This window comes from Haliotis rufescens, unplaced genomic scaffold, assembly GCF_023055435.1.
Source record: "Haliotis rufescens isolate VD_foot unplaced genomic scaffold, xgHalRufe1.0.p SCAF_22, whole genome shotgun sequence".
Classification (NCBI taxonomy): Eukaryota; Metazoa; Mollusca; class Gastropoda; order Lepetellida; family Haliotidae; genus Haliotis; species Haliotis rufescens.
Window position 1 is genome coordinate 11,693,490 of NW_025963913.1, and position 27,947 is coordinate 11,721,436.

The 27,947-nt window shown below is 38.4% G+C and overlaps 2 protein-coding genes and 1 long non-coding RNA gene across 7 annotated transcripts in view; 2 read left to right on the top strand and 1 right to left on the bottom strand.

The window, feature by feature from the left end:
- LOC124146410 overlaps positions 1-23,290 on the bottom strand; it is a 47,648-nt gene extending 24,358 nt beyond the window's left edge. The window contains exons 1-4 of one of the 3 annotated variants that reach the window (XM_046516683.2): positions 23,090-23,286; positions 6,568-7,252; positions 4,538-4,646; positions 2,596-2,661 (exon numbers count right to left, since the gene is read on the bottom strand). In XM_046516683.2, the coding sequence (XP_046372639.1) occupies positions 2,596-2,661; positions 4,538-4,646; positions 6,568-6,962 (570 nt within the window). In that variant the 5' untranslated portion in view covers positions 6,963-7,252; positions 23,090-23,286. Of the gene's footprint in view, positions 1-2,595; positions 2,662-4,537; positions 4,647-6,567; positions 7,253-9,434; positions 9,741-23,089 lie in introns of those variants that run through there. The other 2 variants (XM_046516684.2, XM_046516685.2) reach the window with 2 other exon arrangements.
- Positions 8,248-9,210, top strand: LOC124146411. The gene is made up of 3 exons (XR_007222724.1): positions 8,248-8,492; positions 8,711-8,978; positions 9,093-9,210. It is a non-coding gene; the product is annotated as an uncharacterized LOC124146411 (long non-coding RNA).
- A 32-nt stretch (positions 23,291-23,322) lies between the features above and the next one.
- The window catches only part of LOC124146407, a 95,834-nt gene continuing 91,209 nt past the window's right edge, over positions 23,323-27,947 (top strand). For 2 of the 3 annotated variants that reach the window (XM_046516674.2, XM_048401508.1), the window contains exon 1: positions 23,348-23,443. The gene's annotated coding sequence lies outside the window, so the exon portion shown is untranslated. Of the gene's footprint in view, positions 23,444-27,947 lie in introns of all 3 variants that reach the window. The other variant, XM_046516675.2, reaches the window with a different exon arrangement.

The following is a 27,947-nucleotide window of genomic DNA, read 5'->3' on the forward strand; positions in this document are numbered from 1 at the left end:
TCTCAAGACCCTGACGTTTCCGTCCCTCTCATCTCTGTTCCACTTGTTTTTCATTTATGTATAGCCCTCGACCTACTACCCTCACCCCTGGTTACTCGTGGCCAAGTATGCTCCCGTAGTCTTCAACTATCAGAGCTGCCCGTCTCCTATATATATATCAATGTGTTATGTTTACATCTTACTGGTTTCAACTCCTCTTCTTGACCTTTATATACAATCACGGAGGTGTCCTAATGAATTGTTAATTACTTTAATTAGTTGTTAATTACTGTACTTTTATGCCTATAATACAAACACTCGACAAGACACGGAAGGTAATTTGTAACTCAAAAATTCTTTGGTTTATAAGAGAGAGATTTACGCAAACACCCAAAACATACACAGTGATAGGTAATAAGTAGAATGAATTACCAATACAAAAGAAAACAAGAGTCATCAGAAAGATGACATATCCCCCCGGCAGCTGTCTGTAAAGTAACCACAAGTAAATGTGCAATTCTGTATGTAATGAGTCAAGAGTTGAATGTTCTTTTAGAAGCATACATTGTTTACCAACAAAAGATCCACCATGGTCGCATCCATATGAAATAGAAAGTAAAACGTGTGTTTGTGTGGGTTTTTTTTTATGCAAACAAATGACAAATTACAAGAAACAAGCGTATAGTCAACGAAGTCATCTATATCCCCCACCCATTTTAACACGTTATGGTCCCAAACCAGGTAACTGACCCAACATTTCTCTTAGCCCATGTCAAAATAGCTGCAATGGAAATTCTAAAATAAACATTTCTAAAACTCCTTAATATCAAATGGCACCTGTTCAGTATGTACTTTATATATGGACATGCAATGTTTGGCAAGGAAATATTTAACAATTTATTTGTTATACTCCATAAGTGAACCCACCCTATATGAAAACTTAAATCCAACTTGTTGCCATGTAAACTAGAAAAAAAATAAATAAAAATTCCTAAATAGCAAAAGGCACCAGTTCAGTATGTGCCTGGTAGACATGCAAAGTTTTGTAAGAAAGTATTTAACGGTTTTTGAGTAACGCTCCGGAAACGAACACCACCCTTATAGAACCTAAGTCCAACTTGTTACCATGGAAACATAAAAAATAAATATTTATAATATTCCTAAATAGCAAAAGGCACCAGTTCAGTATGTGCCTGGTAGACATGCAAAGTTTTGTAAGAAAGTATTTAACAGTTTTTGAGTTACGCTCCGGAAACGAACACCACCCTTATAGAACCTAAGTCCAACTTGTTGCAATGTAAACGTAAAAAATAAAAATTTCTAAAATTCCTAAATAGCAAAAGGCACCAGTTCAGCATGAGTCTGATAGACATGCAAAGTTTTGTAAGAAAGTATTTAATGGTTTTTGAGTTACGCTCCGGAAACGAACACCACCCTTATAGAACCTAAGTCCAACTTGTAACAAGGGAAACGTAAAAAAAATAAAAATTTCTAAAATTCCTTAATAGCAAAAGGCACAACTTCAGTATGTGACTGATAGATATGCCAAGTTTCGATAAAATACACTGAATTATTTTCGAGTTCTGCCCCGGAAAAGGAAATGATTACGGACGGACGGACGGACGGACGGACAGACGGACAGACAGACTGGCTGATCGCTATATCCCCCCGCATTATATGCCGGGGGGGATAAAAATTCACAACACAAAACAACGAGAGCTTGGCCACGTGGCGAATTCAAAATGGCACAATTGAACAACATTACGACCGTAATTACCATTACTAAAGGCCACAAACTTGCGGGAATTTAACATAAAATACGTATGGATAAGACCTAAAAAGCACAAACCATATACAACAACACAATATCAATTAAAAATGAAGTTTAAATAAGATGCAAAGGATGCTGAAAACTGCAGAATCTTGATTTCACAAGCAACACATCTGACTGTGATGACTGACAAAGCAGTAATGCACTCCTATGTGACGTTACCTCTCCCGGGTCAAGTGGCAGCTGTGTGTGGGTATTGCTACACCACTGGTTGGAACAAAGTCTTCGGCTTTCTGTCAAAAAACAGAAGTAGAGCATTAAGGGGTAAAGGAGGGTAAGTTCAAAAAGAACAAGGGCAAAAGTGAGCATGGCTCACTAATACCCCCGACTCGTCTAGTGTGTCAGTAGTTTCAAATTAAATAATGGTTAGGGTTTGAAAAATTCATAAAAAAATGGAAATGACACAGATTATATGTACTAAGTTTGAGATGAATCCACTGAATAGTTTAAGAGAAATCACGCAGACAGTTTTCGGACGGACGTTAGGGTTTGAAAAATTAAAAAAAAAATGGAAAATTCATAATAACAATTTTTTTCTTTTGACTGCATCCCTCCATATGACACAGATTATATGTACCGGTACTAAGTTTGAGATGAATCCACTGAATAGTTTAAGAGAAATCACGCGGACAAAGTTTTCGGACGGACGGACGGAGCCTTGGTATAACTATATACCCCTGACCTAAAAGGTCGGGGGTATAATTAGTTTGTAATGGTTTCAAGTTTCAACTTATTGTACATGTTGTACTTGGTGGATTAACCCTGGTACACTGGTGCCTAGTTACCTTCTCCACAGCAAAATCTTGAATACCATCCAGTGTGATGTGTTTTGGAAGCGCCAACAGAGGCATCTGAAAGCATCACTATCTTTCAGTCATTTCTTTATGTAGCTTTATCATGTTAGTATACAATTATTGATTTTATATGATGTTGTACCTGTTTCAATGGACCCTTAAAAAGGAATATCAACCTCGAACTATAACACTGTGAAGATCTGTGTTAGAATTGATCTTCAGCAACCCATTCTTGCTGTCAGAGGCAACTAATGGGATTGGTCGATCAAACTTGCTGACTCAGTTGATGCATGTCATCGTATCCCAAAGTTTAGATCAATGCTCATGTCACTGAATTGTCTGGTCCAGGCTTGGTTATTTTACAGACCACCATCATATAGCTAGAATATTGCTGAATGTGGTGTTAAACAACACAAGAGTGCTCTGAGAGCACAACATCCCCCGCATAAATTTTTTGAACGAGTTCATATTTTCTCTGTATTTTATGAAATAACAACAGTAGATAGCACTGCATTTGAAACAATTGTGCAGAACATTTTGTTGGGAGTAATCCAGTCTGAATGCTAATGCCATAAGGATGTAGCTCACCCACAAAAGCCTTATACAAGGAAACTAACTATAGTTATAGTTATAGTTAGATATTGTGATATTCTCTGGAAACTGGAGGAGAAGATTTCATGAAACTCCGTAAAACAGGGGCAGTAACTCTTGTCAAATTTTTTCGAAATGAAACGGGACTGCGATATGCGTATCATCAACATGTCGACATCTTGTGTGTAGAGTGTCAGGGATATTCTCTGGAAACTGTAGGAGGAGTTGATTTCACAAGCTTAGTATCTCTCTCACAATTAGGCAAATGAAGCTCTGCAAAACAGGGGCAGTAACTCTGTCAAAATTAGTCGAAATGAAACGGGACTGTGATATGCGTATCATCAACATGTCAACATCTTGTGTGTAAAGTGTCAGGGATATTCTCTGGAAACTGTAGGAGGAGTTGATTTCACAAGCTTAGTACCCTCAGTGGGACGGACAGATGGACGGACGTCCATGACATAATCCCCCTTCGGCCATTCTGGCCCGGCAGGGGATAAAAACCAACTACAATAACATGAAAAAGCGACATAAACAATGACCTCATGACCTCACATAAAACCTACAATAATAAAGAGAGAAAAGCAGATTCATCATATTAAACCATGATAGCAACAATAACATCTTCGGCAAATATCGCTTTTTTCGGGTCCTTTATTGACCTCATATTAAGTCGATAATTGTTATATTATATAATTCTAATCTATTTTTAGTAACAAGTCAATAACATATATAATCAGCCCTACCTTAGGAGTCTATATGTGTTGACATGACTGCTTCTATGCTGATGAAAATGGTGGAAACTTTGCATTATAAAATATAATCTATTATCATACCTCCAATTCAGAATGATGAGATCTGGTTGGGCCACGTGATTTTTGTATCCCGCCATGGAGGGAGATAAATTTCTCAGTGGGGGAATGAATCTCTTATACCTCTCCACATGCAAGTGAGGCTGCACATGGATTTCTGAGAGGCAGAATAAATCTCTTATGCCCCGCTTCGAAGCAAAAGGCCGCACACGCTTTTCGAGTCAATGGAAGTCATGTTACATAGCACAAGTTAACCTCAGCTCAATCAAACAGCTGTTTTCTAGCAATTTTGAATTTGTTTGAATTCTTTTAAAATGTCATAATAAAACATGTTGGTAAGATAATTTTGTTGTAGCAAGATCACTCAGGGTACATGGAGTTTTATGCGTCCCTCATTAGTCCCGGCAAGTGGTATAAATCCTAAACCCAATGTACGCCAAGTGATCCTGAGCACTACAACTTATATTGTTTCCCGAACGTCAAACAGTAATCTTACATAAATTCTTCATATGCAAATAATGTCCTCCTACCTCAGCTGGCATCTTGATAAGCCAGAGTCTGTAGTTACAGACATCACCATCTAACTCATGAATCCTTGGATCAGAGTTAACAAACATCGCAGCATTCCCATTTTCTGAACTGAAACGTAATAATAGACTGTGCAACATAGCTGATGAGGCTACATCTGACTGTATAAGCAATGTTATTCTGTTACCTGTCTGAGTGTATATATCAGAAGTTAGCAGCTTCACACTTTAAGCCAGTCCAGTGAGACACATGTAAAAAGTATTTTTGAAAATGATTATAGATGACCAGACAAGATTTCATTGCAGCAATTATTAATATCACAAATACACCCAACAAAAATGAAATAATTGTACATGGATAAATGTGAGTGGTGTCAGGCAAGACATACTGAAAGTGTGTTGCCACTCCCAGAGGAAGGGTCACAAAGATCACAGCCGGGTCCGACATCAATATACCAATATGTATTATTTTATCAAATTACGCATTAATGATTTAATAATAGCCTGAACATCTTCAAATGTCCACTAAAACCATTGCTAAGGTAATTCCTTAATGTTTCTGCTTCACAAGGTTTGCAAGTTTTTGTTGAGATGTCAAACAGAAGTTCACAAAGGATGCTACCTCCTGATGTGAGCTCAGGATGTTCAGGCCAGGCGCTAGGGAAAAACCAGAGGTTCAGAAGATTACCTTTTTGGCGTCAACAATCTTAATTGGGCTGAGGGCTGAGCTATTACTGCTTAAGAAGACTTTTTCTCTTCAAACATGTGTCAAACACAATAGTATAGTATAGTATAATATAGTGGACTTTCATAAGCTGATTTCTTTCCATGGTACTTGAAGAATGAATACACACAGTTCTTAAATTGTCGTTTCAAGCCAAAGGGCATATTGAGCATATTGTTTTTATTACAATTATCGAACAATAGTTTATAAATCTAAGAATATTACCTCTTTTACATCATTGCCAGAAATCCTGTATTTTGGCTGCAATCACACCATTCTAAACTTTCAGATTTTCAACTGGGGTCCTCTTCCCTGTCTGGAAAACCTCCTGTCTACCAGAGACAGATGATTGGGGAGTTTTGTTTGTTTGTTTGTTATTTAACGCTGCACTCAGCAATATTCCAGCTACATGAATGCGGTAGGTAAATAATTGAGTCTGGACCAGACAATCCAGTGACTGACAACATGAGCATCGATCCACGCAATGGGGATCGATGACATGCATCAACCCAGCCAGCGAATCTGACCATGTCAAGTAAATCCCCTTAAGACTAAAGTCCATCACAGATTCACAGATTTCTACTGAGCAAATAATTGGTCCAGCTGGGTAACAGGAAGCACCAGATGTGCCGGCAGCACAGACGACTGTTGAGTGTCGGACAGTTGATCAAGGAGAGGGGTAGATTGTTTATCAGTCTGGGAGATAATGTCATCAACCTTTCTCTTGGTCGCATCCTTCCTCTTAGCCTTTGTGATAGTGTCACTTAGGTGAAGGATTTCTTGGAAAGAGGGCGACAGAGGGGACAGTGACCGTCCTCTGTAGAGGTAGATTCTCTGCACTTCCAACACTTTATGTGTGGGTCGCCTGAGATAATAAATCGACCACATTTGTGACAAGCTGACAGAGGAGGGGAGGATGCCATAATTGAGAGATCGAAAGATAACACTTGTGCAACTAGTACTTACGAATCAAAATTACTAATACATTAGTAGAACTAAGAAAACACCTGTTTAAGTCTAGTGGCCTTGAAGAAAAGATTTTCACAAAAGCTGCTGGCACAAAAATGCACCAAGGTTGCCATTTTGAATTATTCAAAATGACCTCTCTGCATTGCTGTGTGACTTGTGGCATGTTTCTGTGTACTGAAATTAGGATAGATCTACTGATGAGTTGAGTTGTTTTGAAGAAGAGGGTTTTCTAAGCTCAGTGCTATTAAACAGATGGAAGGGGATGTGTGCACAGATGGACGACGGAAGCTCACTTTGACGGTGTCAAGGTCAGCTGAATACTTTGGGATTAAACATTTACCTCATGGACTCAAAGCAGGTGATCATTTGTAGATTATCAGTCTTTTCACTTTGAATTTCCAGGGGTGATGGTGGCGAGGAAGTCACGGGTGATGACCTTGTTGATGGTTTCACAGAGATAGCTTGACCATCTTCTGACCCAGACAACACAAGGGCTTTAGAAACATAAGCCTTTTTCCCGGATTTTGTATTCTTCTGCTTGATAGATAAATTGCTTTTGGCTGCTGACTTTGGTTGAGGAGGTGAAGTTTGTGATGACTGAGAGGCATGGCCACCATCTTCCTGTTCACCTGCAGATGTGCAGGACAAAGAATCCTTTCTGCTTAAACCTGTTTCTAGTGTGAACTCAGAACCAGACATTGCAGCTTCAGCACTTGTAGGTTGTAAACCAACCATTGTATTGATGTTGCTACTGGAATGTGCTACAAAAGACTTATGTGGTAGTAGATGCTCCCTGTGATACTCAACACCTGACTCCACACATGAGTCACGTGATGTTGTCAGTTTAGAAGATATTGACTTGGCAACTCTCAAAATATCAAGTGTCACTCCCTGATCATCCGTTTCATCTTCAGAAGAGACTTTGTCAGGCCCTTGTTTCCTTACCCCCCTCAAAGGGACCTGAGATGGAACTGCCAGGAAGGAAATGTTGGACGGTCGTACACAGACAGGATTCCTGTGGGATACTGAAACAGAAATAGCAGTAGTAAGTAATGTTATCCACTATATTACTGTGTAAATATGTAATGAGCTTAAATCTTCATAGCTAAAGTCTATGGCTGACCATCTAGTCTAAAATTACAAAGTTGAAATAAAGGACAAACATACGCAATAATAGTCAAATGTTACGAATAACGAATAAATGTTACAAATAAATGTAATTGTTTACAAACAAATAATGAATTCAAAATACAAAACAATCCAATGAACAAGTAGCAAACAAAAGTTTCACATGCAAGGAAAGAACAAAGTGTACTAAAGAAAGTCAGTACTCAAAGAGGACACTAAACTGCTATCGGGCAACGTTGACAACACAGACTTCCAGATAAAACTGCAATTTGTAAAAGATTCAGAGTTTAATCCCAAACTTTCTCACGATTTTGAACCCATACCACTATGTGATTTTGTAATATGGGTTATAGCGAAAACGGCCCCACAGCAAAACGGCACCGTTGGCGAAAACGGCACCTTATATTTTTTTACCTTGGTCAAATAAATGATATTGAACTTACATTGTAACTTGCAAACGCCAATTATTGTGAGATGTTAAAACAAGTTTACATTAGAAATTAGCCTCTACTCCAACTATAATCCAACTTAGCTTATACGCAACACAACTTATTGTGAAAACAACATGCTTTGAAGAAAAATAATAGAAATTAAACTCACATCGTCTCTTACAAACACAAATAATTGTGAAACTGTGAAATAAAACAAGTAAGAAATTAGCCCCCTACTCCAATTTACTCGCCGACTCTGATTGGGAGGCGCAGTTATCTTATTGTGAAAACACTATACGCTTTGAAGTTTTAAGTACTTTTACTCAATTTAAGCTGAAACTGTATTTATGAGGCCTAACATGGTGCTGTCAGATCACAATTATTCACAATGGCCTTTCGATGTGTTGCATGTGAGAAGGATGTCAGAAAAATCAACGTGCTGTATCCTGTGATAACTGTGACCAGTGGACCCATCGTGTATGCGGAACCGGACTTTCTGTGGCCCGCTATAGAGAAATTTGCTGGACTGAAGAAGACTTCCCTTTTCGCTGTTTGAGATGCGTAGATCCCATCAATGAAGTGGTGATCAGTAACTTTGATGTCAGTTTCCAGTCAGAAGATGCAGAAGAAATGAGAGTACCAGACCTATCGGAAATCACATTATGGCTTCACATGTACTCTAAGAAGACGAATATGACTGTAACAAGTAACTATTTTATTTCAAAGTATTTGCCAAAAAATATAAAATTAAGAATAATAATAAAAAGAAAAAGAAGCTTGTGGATTATTATGGATTCACGTACGTTGTTCGGGTAAATATATTTACACTTGTTTTTAAACACAAACATTTATTTATATCTCATAAGAATATAATATAATCTAAGTAAGTAAGTATGTCATTTTTTTTTCATTTGGTTGTTTCAGAAAACTTCAGATACCAGAACATTCTGGTGCTGCAGCGTCAGGAACAAGAAGACAACCTGTCCGGCATCGTTGATACAGGTGGACGACACCTACAATGAAGGGAAACACCGCCACTTCCCAACGATCCTCAAGTGAAGACGATAATCCTGGACTTTGAACAGGCTGTGTGGAAAGCAATCAGTAAAACCCTTCCAGATCCCGCATCCGTGGATGCCTGTTCCACATGACTCAAGCAGTCTGGTGGAAATGTCAAGAAATTGGATTGCAGGTATAATATATATTTAATATATTGTAAATAAAAAAACAGTAATAGAAATAAATAGTAATTTTTATCTCATATATATCTTACACAAAAATAATACCAAATATCACTTGTTTCTAGGTAGCCTACATGGTGGATGATGTCATCCACTAGTTTGTAAGGAAAATCATGGCACTCCCCTTTCTACCAGCAGCCGACATCACGAGGATGTTTTTGAGAATAACAGAGCGTGTCCCGGCCACTGGCAAACTGCGTGATCTGATCAACTACTTTCAAGCCCAGTGGATCGCTCATCCCACCTTCTCTCCCAGATCCTGGTCTGTGTTCAACATAGCTGTCAGGACGAACAACTTTGTGGAAGGTAATAATAATACAAATAGTTCAAATACAAATACACACAATAAAAATAAACTATATTAAACAATAAAAATGTTTTTATTATACATTAAAATGTTTTCTCACGTTTTAGGTTGGCACAGTCGTATCAGTCCCTGGGGATCTACAGATTGATCTTCAAAGAGCTAGGCCAGTCTGTTGCCTCTACAGTCAAGACTCATTCAGGAGGGACAACTCAGTGCGTATGTGAGCAAATTGTCCACATCTCGTCAAGAGGAGATTTTTTACAAGGATGGAGACCTCTCCCTGAGCCATGTACTCTCACAATATTCGATTTTACATGGGCCAAAATTGTGAACACGATGACGATTGACATGCTGACAAAACTGAAGAACTGTATATATAAACATATGTACTTATCTGTGAAAACAGAAAATACAATGTAAATACATCACATACACCAAATAACATGTAAATACATCAAATACCATGTAAATGAACCATATATATTAACATGATTAATACAAAAATCATTGTTATTGTTTTTAAAAATAGAGGTGCCGTTTTCGCCCGACACATAGTAGCCGTTTTCGCCAGACGTTTTGCTGAGGTGCCGTTTTAATTAATGTTTAATTTCTTTATTCAGTATAAGGCCACAGGCCCATGTACAAATAAATATTGACATATAGATAATAGAATATACATGTTGGTGCAACATTAAACAAGTATTACAAATGGGATGAACGTAATACAATAGCCGTTTTAGCCTGTACCCTTGTAATATCACTTGATAATGACATTACGTGATATAATTAAAGTTATTGTTCAATGGTACTCATTTGAAAGATTCCCAGATTGTCTTATAATACTAGGTTGTGTTAAACTCATGAGACTCAGGTAATTTCTTGTGAGATGCTGATACTCCAATTAACTTAGATCTACTAATACTATACTTCGACTCACCAGTTAGGGTGGCCTCTTCCCCGTGCAGCAATTCAATTCCCATAACTCTGTGTAGAAATTCAGTTTGGCCTGTTTTTACATTTTTTCCCCCTTTTTCGTATCAAAAGAGTATTAATTTGCATGAAGAAAGACACAAATAGTAACATACATTCATAATGTTTGTATTAGTGTACTTTTGAAAAAAAAATTAACAGTAATCTTGACTTTGAAAGGGAAAATGTTAAAAAAAATGATGCAAAACAGTAGGGTATTTTCAATTGGCAACTGCAAACTTCATGTGATGAATTTTGTAATAAAACTTATATCATTAGAATCACAAATGCACAAGGAATACTATAACGCACCGTAACGCGATGTTTTTCCCCAACTTCCATGCGTAACGCGGTGGCGAAAAAATATCAAAAGCAGGAGAAATGTGTTGGAATTGGTGGGCAAGCCGTTCGCGTGCGTTCAAGGGAGATAACCGAGTGCGGCTTATTTACCATCAGCTGCCAAGAAGAAGAAGCGCCAATAAAATATACACCTATAAGTACATCGTCATTATTAAGCGTAATACAATGTTGCCTTCAACCAAAAAGACATTGGAGAGAGAATAAGGAAATTCTCAAGAGCTTTGACTGTCTTAGGTATCCAAGAAAAGACTTTTCGTCACATTTTGAGAGCTCCTTAACCGGATGTGCAGACCACTTGAGAGTTCTTCGACCGGATCAGCTGACTACATGTGCCTAATGTCAGGTCTCATCGTATTGTCAACGCAAGTTACACCATGTGAATTAATTATGGTAATTCCTACAAATACAATCGTGATCTTTGCTGTAACACACAGGAAATGTTATGTAATGAGAATGTCGGGCAGGTGTTCTGTTTATGTAATAAACTTGTCAGTGTCACCAAGTTGTTTATACAGTGATTTATGGCACCTCATTAAAAAATCAAAGCCAGCATTTCCTCGAACCCACGAATTTTGCACGAGAATTTTTAGTTGTTTATACAGGGAATTATGGCATTTTCTTGAATCCATGAATTATGTATGACAATTTTGATAACATGAGAATCGCAAATGCTTACGGAACACTGTAACGCAGTGGCGAAAAAAAAGGAGAAATGTGTTGGAATTGAGACAGCAAATTTCAATATATTAAAACAAGATAACGCGGTTGGTTTCCGTGGATATCGCCTGACAAACATGTATGTGGTATTTTATTATATATAAATCTGCCGCCAAACAATTGAATCGAAAATTACATTCCCCAAGAAAATACATTTTCAGAAAAGATCGAAAGCAGGAGAAATATGTTGGAAATTGGGGGAACATGTGTTATTTTATTAGCGATTTTAATTGTGAACTGGTGAAAGCATATATATGTGTGTGTGATGTCGATACTCACCTCAATGTTCCCTTCCGCTACTTTATTATGTGGCGAAACGGTACGGAATAATTCGAGCATGCGAAAGACGTTCGTGGGATGTTAGTCATGTCAGTCGGCATTTGTCACCTTGAGTTATCGTCACGGACACGTTGTTTAATGCCAGAATATATACATGAGAAATCTTTGTCACATGTGGTAACCAAGCACGATATGTCCACGAAGTTCAATATTTTTAACACCCGCGCGATTTCCATCTGAAAAACGGTACCCATTGTTGTAATCTGACCAACCATGATCCGGCAAAAGGATGACGGACAAAAAGCTAATTTCCGGCGCAGTGGTGACGTGGCATTACACCTAATTTGCATATCATGTGACACAACATTTCGTAAACAAATTATTTACCAAAACTATTTAGACTGTATTGCTACTGGCTATAAATTATCGCCAACTCCCCGTTGTCGCACGGGATATCATTTTAATTTTGCTCGTTTTCATTGGAAGAGAGAAAGATTTATCCGAAAATGACAAAACACTTGTGAGGAAATATTTTTTTTAAAAAAACCCACAATAATCGCCAAGCCCGAATACAGCTTTATCAAAGACATGTGGGCCATCGCGACTTATTCACTCGAAAATAAAAAACAAAACACAATGACGCACTTCCGTTCTGGCATTGCTTTCTATCGGTCAGTCATTTCTTTCTCAAAATACAATTCTGAAACCTATTTGAGCTGTACGTAGCATGTGTATATATCGAAATCCATAGTACATATGATAGCATGTAGAGATCGAATGTGGGGAATATTGGTTTGCAGACGACAAATTTGTAATGTCATTTGTATAACTGAAGCGTATATGCGTGATCACGTGGCACGTGCTGTCAAGACGACGGGAAAGTTATACACGTTATAACAGAGATCAACTAAATCATTTTTCACGAACTGAAATCACGGAGTGACAGAAATGAAAAAAACAACTGGCGGTAACCAGTAGCTCTATCATGTCTACAATGAGGTCATGGGACAACGTAAAAGTGATCTGTGTGCTGTGTATGTATTGAAATGTTCTGTAATGAGCATGTCGGGCAGGTGGTTCTGTTTATGTAATAATAAACTTATCGGAAGTTGTTATCATGGTTATACAGGGATTTATGGCATTTCCTTGAATCTACGAATTTGATAACATTAGAATCGCAAATGCTTACGGAACGCTATAACGCAGTTGTTTTTAACTATTTTCGCCACCTTCCATGCGTAACGCGGTGGCGAAAAATATTTAAAACGCAGGAGAAATGTGTTGGAATTGTGACAGCAGATTTCAATATTTTAAACCATGATAACCATGATGGTTTCCAAGGGTATCGCCTGACAAATATGTATGTGTGGTTTTATTATACATATGAATAGACAACAACAGTCGTCAAAAACGGCGATTACAAGAATAAATGGCTTTCATTTTCAGAAAAGATAAAAAGCAGGAGAAATATGTTGGAAATGGGGGGACATGTGGTATTGTATTAGCGATTTTAATTGTGACAGCATATATGTGTGTGTGATGGCGATGTTCACCTCAATGTTCCGTATCGCCAGTGCATTATGCAAATGCTTACACCATGTACACAAATGAACACGGTTGTTTTCGACTATTTTCGCCAATCTCCATGCGTAACGCGGTGGTGAAAAAAAGATCAAAAGCAGGAAAAATGTGTTGGGATTTGGGGGCATGTGGAATTTGAATAGCAATCAAAATAATTGTGACAGCAGATTCAAATATTTAGAACCACGATAACGCGGTTGATTACCATGCGTAAAGCATTACCAATATGGATCTGGGGTTATATTATATATGAATCTGCCGCCACACAATTGAAATCGATAATAAAATCCCGACTGTCCTCATTGGATAAATGAAGCTTAAATATACGATTAGCAAGCATTAAATACCAACGTGTTGCGCATATGTCTATTACCCTTTCAACTGGTGGTTCTTTAAGGGAACACCAGTTGAAAAGGGTAAAAGACATATGCCTGGCGAATCATATTTGCATTACCAGTGGTGCTAAGCGCTTGCGGGCCTCTGTTATAAGGCGCCGAGACAGCGACAATTTAACGAACTTGTGGTAAAAATAGTTTCACGGAGTTTTTGCTCAGTTTAGTTACTGCATAAAACATTATGAAATCGGGTAAGTCGAAGTGAAACGGCGATTACCTTGATTACTTCCGTGGCGAAAAAAGATATAAAAAACCCAGGAGAAATGTGTTGGAATTGATGTGCATGTGGATTCAAGCAATTGAGATACGATGACATGCCAGCAGCCCATGCTTGCCGTAAAAGGTGACCATGCTTGTAAAAGGCGACCAACGGGATCGGGTGTCCAGGCTCGCTGACTTGGTTGATGCATGTCATCGATCCCAATTGCGTGGATCGATGCTCATGATATTAATCGCTGGGTTGTCTGGTCCAGACTCGATTATTTTACAGACCGCCGTCATATAGCTAGAATATTGCTGGGTGCGGCGATAAACAACGAACGAACAAACGATGACATGCATCAACAAAGTCAGCGACCCTGACTTGGTTGATGCATGTCATCAATCCCAATTGCGTGGATCGATGCTCAATATGTCAATCACAGGACTGTCTGGTCCAGACTAGATTAATTACAGACCGCCGTCATATAGCTGGAATATTGCTGAATGCGGTATTTAATATATGTTGTGTTGGAGGGAGCGTTATTTACATAAGCCAGTTTGGCCTGTTAGTGTTTACAAATCTCAGATGAATAAAATATGATTAACCTATTATTACATGTTGCGGGGTGTCTTATTTCATACAAAACCAATGTTCTTAAACACATCACCTTGGGTGAAACAGAATTATTTCCTTGTTTTAGCGTCGATTTCATAATGCTTACATGCGTATGGGATAACATAAGATTGTTATTTGATGTTGTTAATATGCTGTGGGGCATTTGATATTTACAGTCCACATGCCCACGGTGATTTTCTAATATATATTTCATATGCATACAGTACTTCTAGAAATAATGCAAATTCCTCAATCGGCATACACATCTGCCATATACAGGAAACTCTGTATATTTAATTATCCACTGTGATTAGCAGTTATACAGTCACATACACACCCCCCACCCCCCCCCCCCCCACCCCGATAACGCGGGTCTCAGGGCCAATGGAATGTAGGTCAGGTGATAGTTGAACTAAAGAGGAGTCCAATACATGTACTGTATATGCACACTTGATGACGTATGTACGTAAATGCGCATGCATGGTTTCGACAGAAGAATTGCCGGTGTTTGTGAGAATAAATACAATGTATGATTTTATTTTTGTTCGAGTAAGATCGATCTTTTGTAGAAGTTTTGATGTTCGGTTATTGTTAACTACTTTGACTGTTGGGTCCATTTGAATGCAAATATGGTAAGATATACATGAATGAAATAATCTTTTGGGCTTGAAATTTCATTACTTCGCCAGAGATGGGTGTCCCGTCATGTCGGGATAGCGTAAACCACGCAAACAGTGCATTGTCCAGTGTCTGGTCGTACGCCGTCTTGGGGCGGTCGGGTAGCCTAGTGGTTAAAGCGTTCGCTCGTCACGCCGAAGACCCGGATTCGAATCCCGACGTGGGTACAATGTGTGAAGCCCATTTCTGGTGTCCCCCGCCGTGATATTGCTGGAATATTGCTAAAAGCGGCGTAAAACCAAACTCACTCACTCACGTACGCCGTCTTTTCCTGCTTCATGTCTCTGTCTTCTGATGTCTTCTGTCTTTAGCCTGTGAATCTCTTTCTCTCTTGATCAACGCTAACTTCTCCGCAATGCTTGTCGTCTGCTTTTCACTGATGCCATGATGAAATGGTACAGAAAAAAATGGGAACTGGAATTTTATATACCCAGTATGATTTCAGCACGAACTTCTTCTCACTTTTAATGTTGTTTCAGATTAGTTTTAACTCTTACACACGCGACACGCTTGATGTTTAAAACTAGTCACAGCACAGATTGATGTGTTAAATTGATGAAGATGGAAGTCGGATCATAATTGGGTCCAGATACGGAAAACCTACGTCGTGTGTTTTAAACAAATAAAAATAACAGGTGTTCATTGTTTTTTGGACATTAATTGTATTAGGTAATCCCTGTACCAAATACGCGTAATCAAATGGGAAGCAGCATCAAATTTATGGGAGCCAGTGATCACCCCGCAGTCAACTGGGATGACGCAATACAGCACGTGACTTCTCCCAAAATGAACTTACCCCTCCACGTTAAAATATATCGTCGCCTCTTCGATTTATTTCCCGTGGTATGATAGTTGATGACACCACGAATTAGCCAAAGTACTATGTATGGACATCACAGGCGCGGCGTTTTGCGAGAATACAAAGATTATTTGAATCGGAATTCGCTCGATCGTTCATACTTCCAGCCACTGGCGAAGAATTGTGAAAATGCAAGAGAATAGAAGCGAAGCGAAAATTAATGTATTGATGTCAATATCGAAATATTTGCTATATGATTGTATATGAACACATTTAACATTAATAATATACCAATAATTGCCCAATAACATATGGAATTGATAACGGGCTAAAATATTTTAAAACAAATTATGATCTAAAAATATTATGCTATTTTAATATAATACATAATACATGTTTCAGTTGATTTAATGTTTTATGTACATAAACATGTACAAATACAGGGAGATATCAATAAAGGTCTGAAATACTCCTAAACGTTCATCCAGTAATTATGAATGCGTCAAATTAACAGTCACAACAATAACGCGTCAGGCTGTACTTGACAATGACACACCTTACGAGTTTCTTTGTCAACAAGTAAGGGTTAGTATCTTGGACATGCATTAAGGTACTTATATCAACTTTTAACAGACGTGCGTGTCTCGAATTCCTTGAATTGGCTGTATGGCAGTGTGAACCATGGAATAGTTTTAATGGTTTGACAATCGACCGTGCAGCAATATACATCTACAATATACTTCATCGCTATTTAGACCCGTTAATCCGACAGCCTCGCACTCCCGACATCGACACACCGAATTTGCAACGAACCACTGAAATCACTTATTAATTAGTCTCGTTAATCCGACACGGTGATCAACGTACTCCGTGGTCATCTGCCCGCGAGTACATAGACACGTGTTTTGATGCGAGACGAGTCGGCGAGTAGCTGCATATTTCAACGGCTGCAGAGATAAACTTGCTTAACAATAAACAACTACTGCTTTCAATAAACAAAACAGGATTAATCACATGCCTCGATTACCTCAATCTTATTAAACTCTTATACAAAATCTCGCAACCGCTGTGTACTTTACAGGTCACGTCAGAACGACCTTCCGCGAAGTTTGACCGACCAATCAAATTACTAACAGGAAGTCGACACAAGCCACTATGAACTGAAAGCAGCTTTCTAAGCATTTGCGGCACTAAAGTACTCACGGAAATGAAAAAAAACCCTGGTTTTTTCGATCTCAGATTTTAAATAAATGCAGTTAATATACAAAATATATAAATATTCAAACAACTCAATTAGTACTAATTGGGCTTTGGCACAAATACAGCGTATCAAAGGTTTTTATATCTTTTTACACGTAGACTGTTGTGAAACTGAGCATAACCAGGTGTTTGAAGATCAAGGTGAATGTCCATGACCTATGACACCTTGACGACAGGTAAAAACAGGTGCTTGAAACCCACGTGCATGTGATTTGTCAGTGGTTAGTGATTTGTCAGTGGTTTTATTTTTGAATGTTGAAAGTGCCTACAATTACCTCCTGTAACGTACATTTTGTATTGAGCACTGAGATAAAACTAGCAAATCAAGACTAGTACTTTTCCAGTTGTTTTGTTATTTCGTATTTACATCTACGTAATGCTTTGTGTCGATTATTAAATCCAGCAAAACAGTTTTTTTCCATTTCCATGAGTACTTTAGTTTCAAATTGCCGACTTGCATTCCCAACTATGCCTTATAAAGTATTTTAAGTCAGACATACAGTCCGTATCAGTAGTTTTTGAAAACGTATTCCGCTAACATTGTAACATAACAATATGATTATTTCCTTTTTTATTACGAGTTTGAATCGTTATCGATCGTGTAGTTGTCCGATTTTCGATCACGAACGTTAAAACAACCTAATTTCGTTTATAATAAATAACGGTAGAAACGTTGAAACATACATGTAAACGCGCGCGCACTGAATATCACAGGCAACATTATGTGTAGAAAAACAAATAAATGCAGTTAATATACAAAATATATAAATATTCAAACAACTCAATTAGTACTAATTGGGCTTTGGCACAAATACAGCGTATCAAAGGTTTTTATATCTTTTTACACGTAGACTGTTGTGAAACTGAGCATAACCAGGTGTTTGAAGATCAAGGTGAATGTCCATGACCTATGACACCTTGACGACAGGTAAAAACAGGTGCTTGAAACCCACGTGCATGTGATTTGTCAGTGGTTAGTGATTTGTCAGTGGTTTTATTTTTGAATGTTGAAAGTGCCTACAATTACCTCCTGTAACGTACATTTTGTATTGAGCACTGAGATAAAACTAGCAAATCAAGACTAGTACTTTTCCAGTTGTTTTGTTATTTCGTATTTACATCTACGTAATGCTTTGTGTCGATTATTAAATCCATTATGTGTAGAAAAACATACTGTCCAAGTTAGCCAATGGAATTTATGCCCGGGTAAAAATATTTGCATAAAGCGAATTCCGACCTGTCGACAACGGACAAGTACGTAAACGATCTGTCTTGTCATTGAATAAGATCATGTTTTCTTCCCCATTTATATTTATACTTAATGTTATTATTCTTGCAATTGCTATAGTGTAAATTATAGCTTATTCAACAGATTGTTGCCATAACACGCGCAATTGAACTTGCAACAAACACCCGCCTGAAACACGTGGTGCTCTTTGTGATGCTGATGTATCCCATAATTATTATTGTTCGTGTTCACTAATAAATGGAGCTGTTGATGACATCTGAACACGATTTCAGAATGAACATATATATTTGGTGGGACTAAATATTTCATAAAGCAAAGAAACAAGACAACAGGCGTACGGATTTCTTCCGTTGACTTTTATTTCTAACATCCTCAAATAAACGATCAAAACGATATGCCTTAACTGTTCCATGACGTGGATGAAATAACTAATCAGCTGCTACCGTATTTTCTTGAGTATAGTACGCAATATTTGTCCAAAAAACATAGCTGTGTAGAAGAGGGTGCGCAATATACACGAAATAATGACTTTTGATGATTTTTTTCCCCCCATGGAAAGATATTGCCGTGGCACGTAACACCGGAAATACCATGTCAACAATTCCATACTAAAGTACGCAAATTAATAATGTAATTACACTGTCTGGCTATAAAAAGTGTTGTTTTTTTTATATCTGGACTTATGTATGTTACTTATTTCATTAATTCTATTCAAAATTCCTTTAAATATTGTTTTAATTAATTTCGGCGAAGGGAGCGGAAGATCGCGCAACTCACCTTTTATTAACAGCGACCACGGTCAGATTACCGCTATTGACGCCTTGAAACGAACTTTAATTGACAGAGAATGGATACATATATCATAAATGCCATACTTTGACTCGTTAAAAGTCATATTTGTTATAGTTTGACGATTCTATGTCAACACGTAGTTCTCGCGATCACGTGCGCGAGAGCCTTGACGGTGACTGGTCAGACTGGTTCCATGTGAAAAATTATTACCCGGCAATAGCGATCAGCTGCTTCGCTTAGGGTTATTATTATTTAAAATATGTTTAGTAAAAGCTGCAACTAAATTAACAAGATATTGGGATATATAATTACTGATAAAAAATAGTTTCAGATACAATTTTTGCCGATCCTTGCATTAAAATACTGTAAAGTTATATATCATTGGGTGTGTCTTGACCGTATCACCGGTAGATTCCAAGAAAACGTGTGTACAGCTGATAGCTGTGTCCGGCTTAGTTTACGAGAAAATACACAAGGTAATCTTAATCCCTGGATGTAAAACAATGCCTGGCAGAACAAAAAATACAATTTAAACGGTAAATAAATTTGTCTGGTGATTTTTTATCTCAAATTTTGAATTTGTACTGACCAAGTTTCTCATCACCCGTTCGTTTACCGGAATTCGCTGAAGGGGTAGATCTACAGTGTAATTTATTTCTGCACTTGACATTCGATTTTTCCCCCTAAAATACTGAATCCGCTAGAGGGGGTTGCGCACTATACTCAAGAAAATACTGGTAATTGATATAGGAAATACCCACACACTTGTGTGAACTCTCAACATCTACTGAATGTCGTATTGAATCGTAGACCATTCATTGTGTGCTATGATGAATAGATAAACCACTAAACTCGTGAAGTTCACGTAATAATTTTCAAACAATCCTGATAGTGCAACAAGTTAATTTTAAATCACACACATTCAAGTACACACACGTCTTTCCATGTATCCACATTCACCCGCTGACCGCACAGGCCACAGACACCTAAACGAGCCTCCTGGTGGTAATGAAGGCCGGGAATCAACCAAGCGCTAACGATGAAGTGACACCAATACACAGGACATTCAAAGTCCTTTTACACGCGCTTCAGTGACTTTGCCCACGCACGCGAAAAACCGGGTCCTGCAGTAGGAATTGAAAATCCACATCCCAGAGAGGCCACCCTGACTGCTCACACATTAGTCATTCGCAACCTGTATAACTGGAGCAATGATCCCGGCAAGAGGAGGTAACTCTTCCTGCAATTATTCTCAAAGCTGGTTTACCACACCCTCAGAGGGTCGGTTCAAAGTCCCATCTTTAAACTCATTGATTAAACAGAAAGCGTGAAAATCAGCGTACATCACAAACTTTACTAGGGTAAAGGTTGCATGCGTATTTCATAAGCTGCTATTTTTAGAATTTTCTTCGAAGTTGAGTTACTTTGATGAAGTCAACAGTTATTCTTAAAACTATCAATACAGCCGAATACGCGATTGTAAATAGGTTTATTCTCTTCTGCTGTTATTTGTTATAATTTTCAGTGTGTTGTAGATGTAATTAATAGTGAGTGAGTGAGTTGGGTTTAACGCCGCTTTTAACAGTATTCCAGTTATATCGCGGCGTGTCAGCTTAATGTGGGAGGTCAGCCCGAAGTGATGCAGGTCTCGGACGTTTACCACTTCGGTGAAACCCACGAGCACGGGTATGGTGCTGACAAACCTAGAAACATAATTGGGGCGAACCGGGATTCGAACCCACAATCATAGGTTTCTGGCATGCCCAAGGGACGCAACTCTGCACAGCGATTTGCAGCGCCTTAGACGACTGGGCCACCCGTGCCCCCAGATGTAATTAATAAGGGACAATATATCAAAAAATAATTAAATCTGACCTCACCCTACTTCTATTAGCAGTATGCAGTTTTTACATAACTATGCAGTTACTTCCCTTTGGACATGTTTCACAAACACTACAGTATTTGTTTTTAACAATCCTCGTAATTTAAAGGCAGTAAATGTAAGAAGGTTGTATGGGAGAATATATTTATGACATTGGGGTATTTTTTGCGTTGACAGTTTAAAGTTTTAAAAATACTAAAATAACTGTCAGGCTGAACCATTTCACATTGTCAATGTCATGTGTTTGTGACTGAAACATGTTTATTATCAATAAAGAACGTAGGTAGGAGGAACAATTATGATGTCATATATATGTGTTACAATAAATAACTAAATGTATGTTTTAATTAATGTAAAGTACAGTGAACTTGTATGACATATTGAACACCAATCTGAATCATGGGGGATGGGGTGGGGCAAATTGGATGATTGGAATAATCTTCTTGAAACTTACAGAAAATTGAGAGATTGTGAATCTGTAACATCAATTTATGCTCAATGTTTGTCAGAAAATAATAAGGTTGCACAGTGGCTTCATTATCATTTTGAGTGTGAACTTAGTGAGCGAAAAATTTATTCAAGAGAAACATTGCATCACTTGTTCAATTCAGCAGTATTAGTAGTATTATTGGGTCTGGTTCCTTTTCATTGCTGAGATCAAGATCAAGAAACGTAGCATTGAAAAAGCAAAGAAAAAGTTTGGAAAATAAGCAGTAAAGTTTAAAAACGTTCCCATTACTTGAACAGATGCAACTTATTGACAGCATGAACGCACTGCTTGATGTGAGTGTAGCTCCGACTAAATTTCAAACAAATGGGTAAGTATGTGAAATTCACAAATTTGCCCCCGGAAACCGTTTGCTACGTGGGTTGGACAGGTTTTTAATGTTCCCCTTCAGCAGCTTAATTTTAATGCCTTAATGAGTAAGTTACACCGAATACAGCAAGAAGATAAAAAGAAAAAAAGGAAAAGGTAAGGAAAAATATAGAGCTGAGCATTTCATTGTGCCAGTACAAACTCCTGAGAGAATGAGGTCAGATTATGACATTGCAAGCCCTTGGACATGAAGTTAATAGCCTAAGGGATGAAGTAAGCAAGTTAAACCCACAAATGCAAAACAAGAAAGAAAAAATGATATCTCCAGAAAGGGAAAATTACAATTTAAAAATAAAATAAAAAAGAATTTGCTGTAAAGAGACAGAAATTGGAAACCCTTAAGCCAAATATGAGAGAAAAATATTTCAGCCTTAACAGGAGAGAAAAGAGTGCCCATGCTCAAACTAAAAACCAGCCTGGCCAAAAATGCTTCAAAAGTCAAGAAAATTTGGAAGGAATTTGAATACAACCAACAAGAGCTGAAATCTTCAAAGGAATATATCGAAATGTCAACTGAAGCTTTGGAAGATTCTATTTGCGCATTGGAAGAGGCAGCACAAAAAGAGAAAAGCATGAAAAATGACTTGGAGTACTGTGAAGAACTGTTGAAAGACAAAAGAAAGTTTAATACAGATTCATTATGTTTCTTTTCACATTTTGTTGTTGTAGGTAAGACATTTCAAGCCCATACTGACAGGCACAGTTGATGCTGTACTAGAAACGGTGCCTGGAAGCTCAGATGTGTCATAAGTTATTAACTTACCCCAGAGACCATATAATAGAGGGACGGCCCTCACCAACAGTTTATCCCCCCCAAAATGGACATTTTCGCCACATTTCAAAGTCATTTTTCTATTCCCAAAATTCAGTTTAGATGAATATGCACCAAAATTGGCCCTGGATTACTGCTGTTATGCTACACAAATATTATGGTTTAATTTAAATAAACATTTTCTTAAAATGTTAGCCATTTTCATTTGTTGCCATTTTTTAGACCAAAATGAAATTTCTGGCTCTCCACACATGCACACGGTCTAGGAAAGTGTGAAAACTAGTGACCTCTTTAAAACACAGACAGACATATATTTTATGAGTCTCACCTCGCAGCACACGTGCTTCGTATAGTTACCAACACAACTGGTTTTCCCATTGTAATGCGGTGTCTCTCTCCATTTCACAATAACATTTGCACAAGACGACACGCAGAGAAAGAGTCGGGAACCAGTTTAGCGCTTGAGGGCGCGAGATCAAGCTCCTTCCTTCCCAGCGCGTGACACCTTCGTTTCACACGGGCTATCGCTGCGAGGAGCTTGGCGCGACATGTAAACATGGAGCCCAGTCTTCTTTGAGTACCGGAAGAGGAAGCTCGACGGCGTTTACGATTCACGACTGTCGTCTAACAAGAATATGACAGACATCTCCATATTTCCTTTTCGGTCGTCAGTAACTTGCTCGTGAGTGTTTGTCTTTTTGATTTAATGGCCACTGTCATCATTAACAAAGCAAGCCATGTTGGTGTTGCAGGTAGTTAATATTTTTACATGGATGGCATTGGTAGGAAACGGCAACATCCGGTTTGTTATGAAATTACGAAGTTCTTGTTTTTGCGCATGAACTACTGACAAGATAACTTTGATGCAAAGGATCAACACGGCGCAAAGATATTTTGTAGCATACCTACCTATTGATGCAAGGACTGGTCTAAAAGCGTACATGTGTAACCCAGAAGATAAAACAAATTGTAATTTGTGGTACCTTCAGAATCAGGATGGTGAATATGGCACATTTTAGTTTAAATATGAAAATAAAACTAATAGGCCTCATATGTTTTCACGTCAATGAATTCCTGGTTTGTTTGTTATTGTTTATAAGGACCATGGGGTATAAGTTGACACAATCATAGTGTTATACATTATACTGTTGACATTGATATACCCTCGCGACACGTTTCGTGATATTGAGAAAAGCACTACAATAAACCAAACCGCTGACTTCTACAAGCAATGAATGTGAAATAAATTGTTAGAACACTCACCTTTACACAATTTAATTACAAGGAACATCATTTTGTCCACAAATGCCTCCGTATCGGCTGCTGTACAATAGCGGCCTTTTCTACACAACTTGTAGTGACGTCTCATGTTACCCTTGTAAAGTTCATCGGGTCAAGCAATGGGTGGTTAGCACATGCCACAATGTCAAAGTTCTTTTGAATCGAAAGTTATGTTCCCAAGGCACTTCCAAACGTAACAAAATACAGATACTTCTGTACTTAATTATGAAATATGACTGTCACTTGAACACAAATTTTCAGATTATTTGCAGTTTACGATCATGATCATCACGAACGTCCTTATTCTTCTTGGTGTTTGCAAGGTAGACAGTGACACGGACAGAAAAACACATCATTTTGGCGAAGAAAGGAGATGTCACAACAGTATTTTACCCAGTTCACAATTCCCATGTATGCACTGTCCCCACTTACATGACTTAGTGAACTCAACATGTGGACATCGCCTCAATTCATCTGGCTGAAACTTTTCGCACACACAACACTTGTCGTCAACATCATTGATAGATTCAGAATCTGATTGATTGTCGCTTGAGATAAAGAGCTTATCAATCCCAGATGGTTCTGGTTGTTGGGATGACAAAACAGTGTGACGTGTAGCTGATTTCCTTATATTGTCCTGCTTATCCTTGTCTCCTGTAGACTTGCTAGTCGTGTTATCTGTTTTCACTTTAGTTGTCTTTGACTTCGCAGTTGATTTTGATGCCTTGCTTTGTTGACTGTTTGGACTGGTTGATGTAAGCCATGACTTTACATGAAATATCTGGTTCAGTAATTGCTTGTCCACCAACGATCTTATGGATAGAACGTCTTGTCTTGAAATTTCTGATGCTTTTTCTGCCTGTTGATTGGCAAACATAGATGGCTTCAGGAATGACTTGTCAAATGGATAAATACCACATTTCCTGAAAGCACTGTGCAGGTAACTGGCAGACAGAAATCTTGTATGCCTCACAGGCCAAAGAACAGACACCATATCTGTTAACTGTTCCAGAATTTTACCGCTGCCATTTCCTACATTCTGAACTGAAAATCTCGGTAGAACAAACAGGATTATCCCGTAGTCAACAGCGTAATCTGTGAGATGAGGGGTGATGTGAGACCTGTGGCCGTCATATAGCAGCAGAGTCACCTCCGACTTTGGCATACTTCACAAAATGGCCTGTCAACCATCGTTGAAATATTTCTGTATTGGACCATCCCGTCTCGCTAACAGTTCCACATGTTCCAACTGTCGAACCATCTAAGAGATCATCGTGCATGCATGAACCAGGGAAAATGAAAAAAGGTGGAATCTTCTGATCCAAAGCTTTGCCGCATCCCAAAACAGTAACTGTAGAGGGTTTCTCTGGGCAGATTTCTATTGGAACCTCGTCTGCAGATCCAACGATTTGCGGTGAAGAATGTGTGAGATTAATTCCCTTCTCATCAACCTTGTAGATCAGCTCTGGGCTTGATTTTAGGTCATACTTGTCAAGAACTGCTTCAAGTTGAGAAAAATACTTGTTAATGCTCTCCTCAGATGTGGCAGTGGCTCGTAATTGAGACAATCCCCTTGGTCGTCGCAACTTCAGTTCAGGCCATCTTCCCATCAACCCCCAAACCACTGCAGTGATAGTGATTTGGAATAATTACTATGTTTCTTGAGATTTATGGCATAGTCAGTTCCAAGACAGATAACCTGCGCCCTGGTATATCCATACCCTACTGAGGCCATAAGCTTTATGTGGTCGACAAGGCGTGCTTCTTCTTCTTGGGAAAGACCGCCTCCGTGGTCTAGTGGTAGAGCGTCCGCACAGAGAGCGGAAGGTCCGGGGTTCAATCCCCGACCGCGTCATACCAAAAGACATTAAAAGATGGTACTTGTTGTTACCCTGTCTGGCGCTCGGCATTAAGGGGCTAAAACAAGGACTGGTCGGCTCGGAGTCAGTATACTGTGTCTGAGTGGGGTATTCATGTTAAACTGCAGCATGGTATCTCAGTGAGCTAGCACTATAAATCGGCATCAGTCCGGACTAGTACAAGCAGCCACACAAACACATACACGTACATGCACGTCGCTATATAAGTGCAATAATCTTGGACGCGACGTTAAACCCCATTTCACCTCACCTCACCTTCTTGGGAAAATAATGGGCCTGTCCAGAGGACAAACATTGTGGGGAAGTTATGCCTTTAGTTCTGACTCTCCTAGTCTGGCCAGGCACAGAGTACTCTTCCTGGCTGCTTTCTAGACAGAAGAACCTTGTTCAACTACTTCCAGATAGACATCTTTCAGTTGTGTTGGACTTTAAGTCCGGTACTGTCGTATACGTCTCACAGGATTATCCTACATACCACGATAAACGATATAAGATATGGCCCTACTCAACTTCCATAGTTTTTAAAATTGAGCAGATATTCCCCTTAGTAGTCACGTGATACACATTACTGTTTACATTAGCTAGCAGATGAACTTCTCTTGCTGAACTTACGAGTTGAATATTTTTTACGATCTCATTTTTCATATTGGTACAAAAAGTGCATTACGTGCAGAAGGTTAATTTTAGTGAGTTTCTCGTAATATAAAGCTGTACTTACGCAAATAGATGCAATTCTGAACATTTTTTGCTCGTAGTTGTCACGATCGAGTTGTCAATGTAAAACAATCGCTAGGGGGCGCAAATCTGTGCATGGTGCGCATTAAAAAATACCACGGATTGGGGGGTACCACAGATTGATGTGTTGGCAGGATATCTATAGTGGTAAAGTAATTAATATTTTTTCAAAATTAATATTTTCTAAAGTAATAGCTACATTGTTGAAATATTAATGAAATAGACCTGTGCAGACATGCAGATATTGTTAAAATTGAAACCCACAGCGTTGTGAGTATGTTATTTTTATAGGGAAACATTAAAGGGGCACTGATCTAAAGCAATTCCCCGGGACTGGTTGTTGCTTTTGTTATTGTTTTTTCCCCGTGAGTACCCGGGTGATACGCAACACAACTGAGCGTGACAAGAGACTGGGCTACCGTCTGCAAACGTCATATAAACTTGGAGGCAATATTTGTTTTACTCATTTTTGAACACTGATTGGTTAACTGTGATCTATAAAACAAAGGGTGCATGTTAATTAATTTCTTCAGCCTAAACAAACTGACAAAAAGAATGGCAGAGCTCATCAGATGTCGCCATTTGGAAATACCCCTGATTGTTATAGTTTAATAATAAAAAAAAGTATCCATGCAGTGAAAGCATTTTCGTATTTCGGATTGCATCGATAATACGTTTACTACTCCCTTGTTGTCATCCACGTTTTCTGGTATAACCCTACACTTGTGTATTTGTCGTCATTCACTTGATGCTCAGTTAATGAATTTATTACAGGTATAATTAGTGGTAGCACCACTCAGAATACCTGACAAAGGTTCCCATTTGGCATTTCTTGTGTCTGGGGTAATTATTCAATCTAAATCCAGGTTTGTAGTGAGGTGAAATTTGTCTTATGTAATATGCACGTGACAGCCCAGCAGGAAATGAATGTTTAGTTTATTTACTTTTTTGTAAATCAACGGATCGTTCCTTGTCATCATAGTATTAACAGAAAATACATTGATTGATTAATCACTGTTAACTTGCACAGTGGATATGTCAAAAGTGAGTGTTTACATGTCTAGGTTTACTAAAACAAAGGGAATACACTCATATCATGGCATGAAGTGCCGATGTAAAAACAACATACTTTGTTCAATGAGTTAACCGATTATACGTTGATTGATTGCTCATTTTGACTGTAAAAATATAAACACGATAAAATAAGCAATGTTCAGGAGAAATATTTACTTGGTGTTGCAAGTCAAAATAGTGTAAACAAAATCGCACAATTACCAAGCAAGTGTTTTA